We start from the raw sequence: 12,299 nt of genomic DNA, 5'->3' as shown, positions 1-12,299 counted from the left end.
ATACATATATATATATATATATATATATATATATGTATGTATATATGTATATATGTATATATATATATGTATGTATATATGTATATATGTATATATATATATATATTATATATTATATAAGGCGTTTTAAACCCTTCCCACACTCTTGCAATATTCTAAACATTGTTTCTAAACTCTAAACGCTCTAAAAGAGCACAGAATGTCATGCTCTCTGCTCTCTGTCTCTGGCTACTCTCTGCCATCTGCCAGCACTTTCGGCCACGCCCACTTCTCCGCTGCAGAGCGGAGATATGACACGCTGCAGGAGGAAGCGTCTCCTGCAGCTGTGGGCTGCACACTGTGTGCAGCAGGTGCTAAATAATTTTAAACAAGTTATTTTAAATTAAAAATTCATGCCCATCGTGTGGCTCATCCATCAATCAGCCAATTGTCTGTCATGTCCAATCTTACTTTGAAAAACCGTGATAGAGCGAGTCCACGAAAAACGAGCCACGAAGTAACGAGGGACTACTGAATTAAAAATCTGTCAAATTGTGTGAAGTCAGTTTCTCCACAGGCGGATCTGACTTCTGAAATGAATTAATTTAATTTTGGTTCATCCTCTGAAATGAAAAGGTTTCTCCATCCTCTCACTGAGTTATTAAAAAGTTCTCTTGTTTTTCTCCAACAATGGACGTGTCTGTTTGTCAATGCGCACTCTCAGCTTTACCCACCAGACAGTTTTGCTCTTTATACGTTTTGACCTTTTTCAGTGCAAGCATCCCCAAATTCCTCCTTAAAAGTCCTTTCCTCGACTCAAAAGAGGACTGCAGCTGACTTATTAAGACCTTACAGCAGCAAAACATGACAGAGACGTTGCATAAGGATCAGCTTTGTACTTTGTAGTTGTCAGAACATGTGACCCTTTAGATTACAGAAAGAAAGGTCACTCACCGAATTTTCAGCAAAAACCAGTGAAGCAATTCTTAAAAAGAAAGAAAGAAAACAATTATCCTACAGCTCTCCCCCTCTGTCTCGCCCTTAAGTTCACCCTTTATTAACAATCTCGATAGCATCTCTCCTTGCCGACAAGACGATTCTTTCACTATGATTCATTGCCCTTATCGCAACTCTTCGGGACGCATCCAGCATTCGAAAAAAGAACAATGCAAACGGAAAAAGGTGCAGGTGTGGCGTTTTAAAATCACATTAAATGGACTTAGTTCAGATTTATTTATTGCACAAAACTATTTCACAGGAAGAAAATTCAATTATCTTAAATATTTTTATGTGTTATAATAAATTGCATTTATGATAATGAGAAATAAAAACAACTGTTAAATATGAAAAAAGTAAAACCGTTGAATGGTTAGGGGGAACAAAAAAGAAAAAGACATTTAAGGTTGTTTTAACTATTAAATAGGTCGCTCCTCACTTAAATTTCATGAGGTGGCTTTTAATAAATAATGATTGTTTACGTGAGATATGTATTAAATTAGTATAAAATGAAAACAAAAATATGTTAAATGCAAAAAAACCCACAAAACTGGAACTATATTTAGCATCATAAATTAAAATATTGAAATAATAGTTGCTGCTTTTGTGGATCCTAAAACGCGACATTAAATCCAGAGAAATAACAAATCTATATTTATGTAATGATTGTTTTTTTTAAAAAAAGCTTTTCATTTTATTTTATTTCATTTCATTTTGTTTAGCTTTGTTTAATGTCAGGCTCTGACTGTTTTACACTGGTTAAGTGTTGAAATTTAGAAAACTATTGGGAATTTTTGAATCAGTTTACACTTGGCAATAAAAAATGTCAGGAAAAACAATTATTCAGTGAATTCATCAACCAGAGTTCCTTAAAGAAATGTAAATCATCTGCAGAAGTCTTCAACAAAGATCTGGTGTGATCTGTTAGCTCTCAGCGTGTTTTGAAGATGACTCTCAGGTACCACCACACCAAATTTTAGCTCATATCTGTAAACATGACAGAGTTGCAGCTTGTATTAGATTTTTAAAACGATTAGGAGACGGCAATTTTAAGTTGGGCTGACTTTTTTTTTTTTCATTTACCCTTTATTTATCCAGGTAGTCTCATTGAGCCACGAGAACTCATTTTCAAGAGAGACCTGTTTAGGGAGCAGATGGGGGTTAAGGGCCTTGCTCATGGGCCCAGAGTGGGGCGAATGAGGGTGGGGGCAAGTGTGGGTGTTTCACCTACCCCACCCACAATTTTGATGTTGTCGGGGCTGGGGCGTGAACCGGCGATCTTCGGATCACAGGCCCACCTCTCTAACCTCTGCGCCACTAGTTGTACTGTAGATTTTCAAATGTCCAAATCAATGATCAATGAGCAGTGTTTCCCCTACCATTATCCAAGGAGGGTGCCCCGCCCTGTCAACAGAACCGAGCGCCCCACCTACCAAATCCCCACCCACACAGCAAACAGCTCCACTACTTCCAGACGGAGAGCAGATATTTTAGTAGCTCTGCTCAGACATAGCATTTGTAACGTATCGCTCCGCTTCCACCAGCACCCCCTCCCCACCACCACGGTCAACAACCCCCAGCAATACAAACACAGCGCTCTTCAACCACCATCAACCCCCCAGGTTTTACCATGTCATTATGCTGTGTTTATTTTTGCAACTGTTTTAGACTGTCTGTCTTAAAAGTATAGGGCAAAAAAAAGTTTTCTGCAATAAGACATGAGGGGCAGATGGACAACATCATCATCTATCTCTCTCAACTTGTCTTGCAAAACTGAACATATTTTTAAAGAGAGTTTGTGAAAACAAGCTCTGACAAAAACAACATGTAAGTTGTTTTGGTTTAGACAAACCAAGTCGTATCTCTAGAACTGCTCATGATATCAAGATTATATAGGTATCAAAGTGTAGCTTAAAAAGGCAGGAATTGGAAAACATGCTTAGTTCTTTTTTTTACCAAAAATGACAAACAGGTACATCTACAAAAGAATAAGAATATCGTGAAAAAGTTCAGCATTTTTTGTCAATCATTTCAGAAAGTGAAACTCATATATTCATATATTCATTACCACACAGTGAAATATTCCAAACCCAGGTAAGACACATCTGTTGTCTCTGGTTCAGAAGTGGCTTGACATGAGGAATGCAACATTTGTAGCTCATTTCTAAGACTCGTCTGTGCATAGTGCATGGTGTGCATGAGTTTCCAGTATGGAACTTTGTCACAATTTTCTAATTTTCCAAGACACTCAGCCTTCTCAATAACTTTTGACTAGTTGGTTAATTTCTCAGAGTAAGAGGTTGGAGTCATTTCAAACAAACACAGATGTTCTGTGCAGCAAAAATGTTGGTGAAGGCAGACTGTTTAAACACTGATCACTGATGAACGTGTCTCACCAGCATGAAAAGAGTTCTGAAGCAGCAGCAGCTGTCAATCAATTTGTAGAGCAAGATAACATACATTTTCAAGAATCTAATAAGTAATACTTTCACATTGAATTTATCTTTATTCTTTATCTTGCAGCAGTCCCAGCTGAATGCACGCAGCTCACAAACTTCACTTTGTTTTCTGTAACTACAGACAAGATCATGAAACCTGATTCACATCAAAAGCATCGTATTGTGAACATTTGAATAAGATGATTTTAACCCTTTAACTTTATGGTTATTCATGTTCCTCTTAAGCAACCATCTTATTTAACTGCTTAAAAAAATACTATTTTAAAATATTTGTTCCACAAAACATTTGTCACTCTTTTAGAGCTGTCTCTGCCTGAAATTAAAATATCTAATTTAAATTACTTTTTAATTATAATGTTTTAAAGTTTTATTGTTTAAAAACTCTACACTACAGGTATTTTTAAATTGACAAAATATTTATTTTGTGTTTTTTAAAGGGTATTTTCCTCTATTAGTAAGCCTTCTAGGTCAACATCCACATCCTCCTCTGTTCTCCAGAGTTCAGAACAGATGCTTGGTTCTGTTGGCCCAGTCAAACCAGTTCTGGACCACCTCCTGCACAGAGTCAGACCTCCTAGTGGGGGCTCGGTTAACTCTTCTGCCATTTTCTCTTCTAAAACAAATCATGATCAACCTCTTCAACAACAAAGTCCTCACCTGTGACTTAGACTGTTTTTCTCCATCATGAGCCTCTGCTCTGTCTGAAAGGTTCTGACTCAGCAGTTCTGTCCTCCTCTGGGTCTGCAGTACCTCCTCACATTCAAAAATCGTCTCACTGTTTTCCAGTAACTCAAACACACTAAAACTGACTAAACTAAACACTAAACTAGACCCTAACTATAAAATCCAAATACGTTAAATATCACAAATCTCTCAAACCTCATGACTCACTCCCACTCTCTTAATCGCGCCAAACTCCATTCAGCTTCCACGTCATTTTCTTCTTCTTCCTGTAGATTTTTTCATGCTTGACAACTAACTTTGAGCCTCCGTCAGAAAGGGTGGGGGGAGGTTGTTTATCTGTTCGGTGGGGGTGGGAGGTGAAAGCGGAGGGTGATGGGAGTGTTTTGTTCCTGAGACTGCCCGTCTTTGCCGCAGCCTCTCTATCTAACTCGCTTCAGATATGATGATGATTTTCAGAAAAATATGTGGCGTGGATTATTTATTATAACTCTGGTTTAACTTGACCTTTTAACACGATTTAAAAACTGTTGTGTAGTTGAAAGTCTGCACTTTTAACAAATTAAAATGGAGTCTCAGAGAGGTGTCGTTCCTGCTAGGCTAGAGCAATTAGAATTGGTCATGTGACTACCATGCGCCGACACGTCGATTGACTTCCAAGGAAAAATACATAAATCGTCAGTTAGAGTACATGGAACCAGACACTTGGACAGGCGGCAAAATTACTGCCCACCGCCTGTTATTGAGAAGGCAGGACACTGAGTTTTGGTTTTTCATTACAGTAGTTGTAAGTCATAAATATCATAATTACAAGAAATAAAGGCTTTCAATATTTCACTCTGTGTGTAATGAATCTATATAATATACGAGTTTCAATTTTTGACATGACTGCAAAAAAAATATTGAACTTTTTCCACGATATTCAAATTTTTTGAGATGTACTTGTAATCCCTGATTTGATGTGATGGACCACATTTATGTTTTCTGCTTCTTCAGCCAGAATTATTGGACAAATCACAATGTATCTTTTAAACTATAAATACAGTGTCACATTAGGACCCCACCAAGACAATTTATACTAAATATTTTTATACTGGTACTAACTTGTTCAATAATATCTGCACTCTCTCTGGTCAAGAGCCACTATTTAAACTGCATCTTGTGACCAATGTGGCTGATAGTAGCAGGAAATGTGTTTATTCATTTAGTTTAGGTTTAACAGAACAGGTGAATTTACACATTGTAATATTTCATAAAGTGTGAAGTTGCAGGCGGCTTCCATTATTTTTCTACCCCTATGTGACCTCTTACCACTCGCAGTAGCTTTTTCTGCTCCTTGAAAGTGGCACAGCATCCCAGCACGCCAGTTACCATGACGATGACTCCAGCCAGGACCAGTATGTAGGCAGAGGCAGCATAGGTCTTGGAAGAGAGAAGGCTGATGTAGTCGCTCTTCTCTGCTAAGGTCCAAACACCCACCCCTATCACAACTCCTCCTGCCAACTGAGAGAGAAGCACATGATGAGATTCTGGTTTATGCTAAAGGCTGAACTGTAACAAGAACTGTAACGTATAGTTGGCACTCTGGTCAGGTGAAAATCCCAAAGTACAACACTTAAACTGAAATCAAAATGTAACAAAGCTTAAAGTATATTATTGTTGTACAAAATGACTCAAGTTTTTAAAAGAGAGGGCTCAACATTAATTTGATGAATTGTGGAATTAGCAAAGCATCATTCAGACCCTTCTGTGACACTGCAGCCCTAAATTGTGTGTCACAGTATGTTGCTCCATGACATGTGGAAAGAAAAACAACAACAAAAACCGTCAGTGAGAGTGTGAATGGGTCTGTCTCTTTGTGGCCCTGTGATGGAATTGCAACAGGGTGTCCAGGGTGTACCCCACCTTTTGCCCAATGACATCTGTACAAAAGTACCAGCTCCCTGTGACCCTGCAAGGGAAGAGTTGGTAAAGGAAATACAGTAGTCCCTCGATACTTTGTGCTTCGACTTCCGGACTCACTGTGTCACGGGTTTTCAATGTAAGATTGTACACATCACATGTTTGTCAACTTTAATATTACTCACGTGATTGAGACAGCACAGGATAAAAAGTTAACGGGAGCAGGAATCAACTGATAGGACAAAAAAAACAAAACAAAAAATACTTCGGACAGACGCCGCCATTTTGTAGTTTTTTTTTCAATAAGCCTACACTGTAACGCAAGTCAAAAGAACTACATGGACCAGAAGCCAACAGTGCTTCTGCCTGCTGCTTTCTGTTGAAATTCAAAGAACAGCAATGGAGGGAGTAAACACTAGCAGAGAAACCGATGAGGTAAAAATAGTTTTGCAACGCAAAGTCAGACGTAACGATCTATCTATTGAGCTCACAGAACTGGCAGGAAAGGCACAAATAATCCTGAAGCTGAACTCATCCTTCTAGTTATAGTATCTTCACTGGTGAGTACCCATATGAAATTTTGCAATACTTTACAGTACATACTTTACAGTACATTGTTAAAATGACGTAGGTTTAAGAGTTTAGAACATTGCAGCGTGTGGGAAGGATTTATAAAGCATTAAAATATATATAAATACAAAAATACATATAACGTTCCTACTTGGCAGATTTTCACGAATCACAGGGGGTGTCTGGAACGTAACCTCCGTGAGGGACTACTGTAGATGAACACCTACAGTGATTTACCGGAAGTTAATTATCTCAGAAAATGCACTCCTGATGCCCTTTGTTCAGTAGCAGATTTGAAGGTGTTTTTTCTACAGTTTCTTGTCACGTTAAATCTTAGTTTTAGTTCAGCAGTAGTACATTTGATTTGTTTGATTTAAAACCCATTTATGACTATGTGATATTTGAATTTTTAACAATTTTCTTATATTACTGCTTATTGTGTCCTACGTTAAGGCTCTTAAAACTAAGCATTTGTGACACTGGTTTGCAAACATCGCCTCAAACTTTAGATACGAGACTTTTGAGAGGTGTGACAAACATCATGACAGATCTAAAAACGTTAAATCTGGTCCTCTGGACATTCAAAAAAACAAAACAAAGTAAAACAACAACAAAAAATGTAAAAACGTTTAGTCTTTCATCCGAAAGACTTCCTCAGTCTGAGGAGCTGTATTCAGCTCAGTCTCTTAAATAACACCTTCTCAGAGTGGATCGACAGGTGAACATGGAGGACTCCACCCCTGTTTAATGATGGACGATTTCTTTTCACAAAGATGGCCTCCTTTACTCCTCTCTCAAACCATCGTTCCTCTCTGTCCAGGATGTGCACATCTTCATCCCTGAAAGAGTGACCGCTGGCCTGGAGATGAGTGTAGACCGCAGAGTCCTGGCCTGATGATGTTGATCTTTTGTGCTGGGCCATCCTTTTGGCCACTAGACGAAACGTTTCTACATTTTTTTGTTTGTTTGTTTTTTTGAATGTCCAGAGGACCAGAATTAACTTTTTTTTTAGATTTTTCTACCTGGATTATTGAGCATGCATCAGGATATCATGACACAGAGTGTCCAAATGCTGATTCCCTGAACTGAAGAACATCTGATTACATCATTTGTTTAAAAAAGGACTCTATGAGCAGACATGATATGATAATGATGTGAAAATAAAAACACTTAAAGGAACATTCAGTTCAGATAAGATACAATTGTTGAAGTTGATCAGAAAGTTTTTTTCCCATCTTTCTTATACCTCAGTGCTCTAAAACATTTTGAAAGCACAAATACTAAGTATGTCCAAGCTCTTTTTTTTTTTCTTTTTTTTTTAGCAAATGTTCACATCAAAATACAAATGTTAGCATTTTTGAGTGTAAACTTTACATCTTTGGTTTTAGATTAGTGTTTACCAAATTTACTAACACTCAAGTGCTTTGAAAAAATGTGAAGACCTATTATTTAAACATTCAACCGTAAAAAAGCATGTACAGTAATACCATAAAAGGTTCATGACAAAAATAAGTTCCCTGAGAAAATAAGCATTAGCTAGAGTCCTATTATTAGTCACAAGTTTTAAAAGTATTCATGATGTGTATGTTTTAGAAGGAAATAAAAAGGCAAATGACAAATGGTAGTTTAGTGCAGCATATAACTGCTGTGGGAATGGAGGGTATTGTTTCATCAACGGTTGTTAACCTCTGAGTCAGATGGCACCACACCCAGAGACACCGTGTCACTGAAACACAAAAAACTGAGGTGGACATGATTCATTATGGAGACAAATCATCTTTCAAAATTAAATTCAGAACTTTCCTCTTTGAGCTTTCCTGTACGTTTTAGATAGTCCTTGTAGTTAAGATCTAGCAAACTTAACTTGCTTTATCCAGTTTTGTTAAGCACTTTGATACTTTGTTTAAAAAAGTGCTCATCAAACAATATTTTATTGTCACTTAAGTTCAAAAGCAAATTTAGCAACAATTTAATAAATTAAGCGTATATGCAGCTTTATTCAGAAAAATATTCAGCGATTGCTTCACTAAATTAAACACCTACACATGAACACTGTCATCAACTAACATGTTTAAATGTTCATATTGTTCAACTTAGAGATAAATTCAGTATAAATTCATCGTTTAACATGCTAGATTAAAACAAAAGATATTTTGAGAAAGGTCAAGGGAAACAGGTTAAAACAGCAGAATGTGTAACTGTCTCTGCAGCTCGAGATCAGTGTGGAGGACGGGCTGTCTGCATAGTTTCAGCTCAACAAACTTCAGGAGTGTGTGAAGTGTGGTAAAAATCATTTGAAGGCTTGCATAAAATTTAAACTTTGGTGACACCTAATGGGAGCAACTGGAATGTGGTGTTTGCAGGTGAAACAGTTTAACCACTCGTGAAACAGTAGAAGTGAAATTATGTATAGGAGTTCATCAAGTACACCAAATTTATGCCCTCTGGGTCTTCATGCTCAGTTGTAGGCAAGTAGGTTTATCATTTTATTTCTTTTTTTTATGAGCTTAATGACATTAATTTCCTGTAAGACTTCATTTGTAACCTTCCTGTAAAAAAAGTAAATGTATGACACAAGGGTAATGTCTGTTATTGTGCAAGCCAACTACAGTGAGTCTCGTCTTTCTGAGTAAGACAGATGACAACAAGACAAAACAACAACTGAAGAGAACTGAGAGGGTTCCCACTGATATTTAACTGTCTTCAGTTTATTTGACCATTCTGACAGTAACTGTGCGAGTTATCGGTGTCACTTCAGAACATTCAAGTGTTTTTCTGCAGTAAAAAATGAGCTGTGCCCACTTTTACATCCCTGAGCAAAGCATTCGTATGAACACTTGGTGTGTGCATCCTCAGACTCTGATGACTGAAACTGTTAGGACAGAGTAGCGCACATAGAGTCCCTTTCCCTATAGAATAAAAACAAGGTTAGAAACCAAGGAGTCCGTTTTGATGGCGACCTCAGTTTTAACGATCACATCAAATACAAGGCAGCACACAATATCACCAAAGTTTGAAACACACTTGGTAAAACCAACAACTAAAAGCTACTACATGCTCTGGTCTCCTCTACGTTAGATTAATGCAGTCCTTCTCAAATAGTGGGGTGCACAAAAGCCCGGCATCTCTAAGTCTTACTAATAATAAAGTTATGAACAAATATGTCTGTCTTGTCATTTAGGGAGCAATGCTTGAACTTTGAACCGTGTCGCTTCCCTCTGCTGCTGAGAAACTCAGCAGGTGACACTTGTCACCCACAGCACGCATGCGACAGAGTAACCTCAGTGCGAGAGCGTTACCCGCCCCTTGTCCTCTTTAAATTTTTAGTTTTTTAGTTTGTCAAAGCACAATTTTTGTGTTTTTTTTTAAATACAGAAGTAATGTTTAATAAATGTTAGGACTCTATTCTTTGTTAACAAGTCCTCGGCTCTGGACGCATTTCACCCACAGTGCGCAGCAACAAAGAGTATAAACTCAAAGCGAGAGCGACACCTGCCCCCTCTTTCTTCTTTCACGTTGACAAAATGTTTTAGTTTTATTGATTGTCAAAGCACAAGTTTGATGTGTTTTTATTTGTTGTAAAAATAGATGTTTAACAAATGTTAGGACTCTATTCTTTGCTAACAAAATATATTTTATGTCAAACAACTTGTCAGGTTCTTCTCTTGTGAGCGCGTTCCCCTGGACCCACACACACACACACACACACACACACACACACACACACACACCAGCCCGCTGCGCTCTCTGCGACTCCTCTGCTGTTGCTGCACTGAAGACCAAGTCCAGGTCCAGCTAAACATTGAGCAGGAGCTGAGAGTTGCAGGTTCATGTTTCAAACTCTGCTTCAAACAGCTGTGCACTGCAAAACGTGCTCATTGTAGCCATTAACCCTGACTTCCTCATTTAGATAAAAATAAACAGCACAAATTGTTTCATTCATTTTTGTTTTGTAGGTCAAAGTGTTGTATATAACACTCCTGACTTAAAATGTTGCTGATCAATTTGAATGTATTATTATTTAATGATTTTATTTAATTTTATTGTTCAGTATCAAATGGTCAAGAATGTTTACAGTTTAAATAAGGATATAAGTTTTTTTTCAGACAAATTGATGCCCTTTAAGCCTTTTCTGTTACAGACTATAAAACAATGTTAATAATCTTTGTTGTACGTTGATCTATATTTCTTTCTTTTTTAATTTAATGTTAATAAGGATACAATGTTATGCAGAGGTGTACTTATAACAATATTATAGACAAATGATAGTATTTTTATTTTATTTATTTATTTAGAAATTTATTCATTTCATTAAAAACAAAATAATTATATATACAACAGAAAACAAGTCGCGGTGGAGAGTTGGGTGGGGGGGGGGGCAAATGTTTACTTCTTCCTATGTGGGGGTGTAACAGAAAATAATTGAGAAGCACTGGATTAATGCAATTATTTATTCATTGGTCTACCAAAATATCATGTCAATACGCAACAAGTTCAGCTCACTGCTGTTTGAATCGTAACAGAAAATAGTAAATGTCTTACTCCAACACTCAGAGTGGCTTCTTGTAACTTTAAGAATTAATTTTAGGATTTTCATATTATCTTTTGAATGCCTTCAAGGTCTTGCCTCAATATATCTTAGAGACACAATTACAGTATGACGTATGCTCCAACTAGATTATTGAGCTGCTGATGCCTAAGACTCAGATCAGGAGGGAGTCTGATGTTGAGTATAATAGCCCTGAGCTTTAAACATGAATTAATTTATTTTTTGATGAGCTGTTTGTTCATTTAGGTTCTGTAAAGCACTTACCATTTAAATGTTGCTTATAGTTTGATTTTATTTATTTAAATTTAGACTTTAGTTTCTCTGTTTTTACTTCTCTTTAAATAAAACTCATTGAAATCAATATTCTTTAAAGTGTGCTATGCCCATAAAGATTTATTATTATTATTATTATTTTAGTCCTTCAACCTTTATTTATACAGGTAGTCTCATTGAGTCACGAGAACTCATTTTCAAGAGACCTGTTTGGGAGCAGATGGTGGGGGTTAAGGGCCTTGCTCAAGGGTCCAGAGTGGGGCAAATGAGGGTGGAGGCAGGTGTGGGTGTTTCACTTTTTCCACCAACATTTTGATGGGGTCAGTCTGGGGAGTTGAACCTGCGGCTTTCTGATCACAGGCCCATCTTCTTTAACCTCTGTGCCACCACTCCCCATCCTTACCATCTTTGTGTTGTGATGTCAAAATTTAGCCACAACGTAGCACTTAGTACTAACTAGTGCAGCTGCACTACTTGGAGTCAATAAATAAATGTCATCCAGAAATAGCAAACATGTAGAGGAAAAAAACAGTTGATCTGGTCTCAAATATTCACTCTGACATTTACGAATACAGAGGAAAAATGATGCTGTTTGCCAGTTTTACAAAGATCTGATTCATTGGCAGGCAGATTTCTTCTCATACGGGCAGATGTTGGTGAGAGTTCACAATGAGACTGAGTGAGACTCACAGACATCCAGCCTTTGCAGATGCCTAAAATTAGTTTACGCACAGAAAATCTGGCACGAGATAGAAGAAGCGTCACATTTATGAAACTGAAATGTTTGAATAAATTGAGATTTGAAATTGAAACGCAAAAGTGTTACGACTGGTGTGAGGTACTTGTGTGTGTGTGTGTGTGTGTGTGTGTGTGTGTGTGTGTGTGTGTGT

At 37.4% G+C, this 12,299-nt stretch overlaps 1 protein-coding gene across 1 annotated transcript in view; it reads right to left on the bottom strand.

Moving 5' to 3' along the window:
• Positions 1 to 12,299, bottom strand: part of LOC119424336 (CD151 antigen) — a 45,196-nt gene that overhangs the window by 24,004 nt on the left and 8,893 nt on the right. The window contains exon 3 of the mRNA XM_037691805.1: positions 5,427 to 5,618. Within this exon, the coding sequence (XP_037547733.1) occupies positions 5,427 to 5,618 (192 nt within the window). The remainder of the gene's footprint in view (positions 1 to 5,426; positions 5,619 to 12,299) is intronic.

Source organism: Nematolebias whitei, chromosome 2, assembly GCF_014905685.2.
Source record: "Nematolebias whitei isolate Nwh7 chromosome 2, NemWhi1, whole genome shotgun sequence".
Lineage (NCBI taxonomy): Eukaryota > Metazoa > Chordata > Actinopteri > Cyprinodontiformes > Rivulidae > Nematolebias > Nematolebias whitei.
Note: the sequence above shows the minus strand (reverse complement) of the source record. Positions and strands in the feature narration are given on the sequence as shown.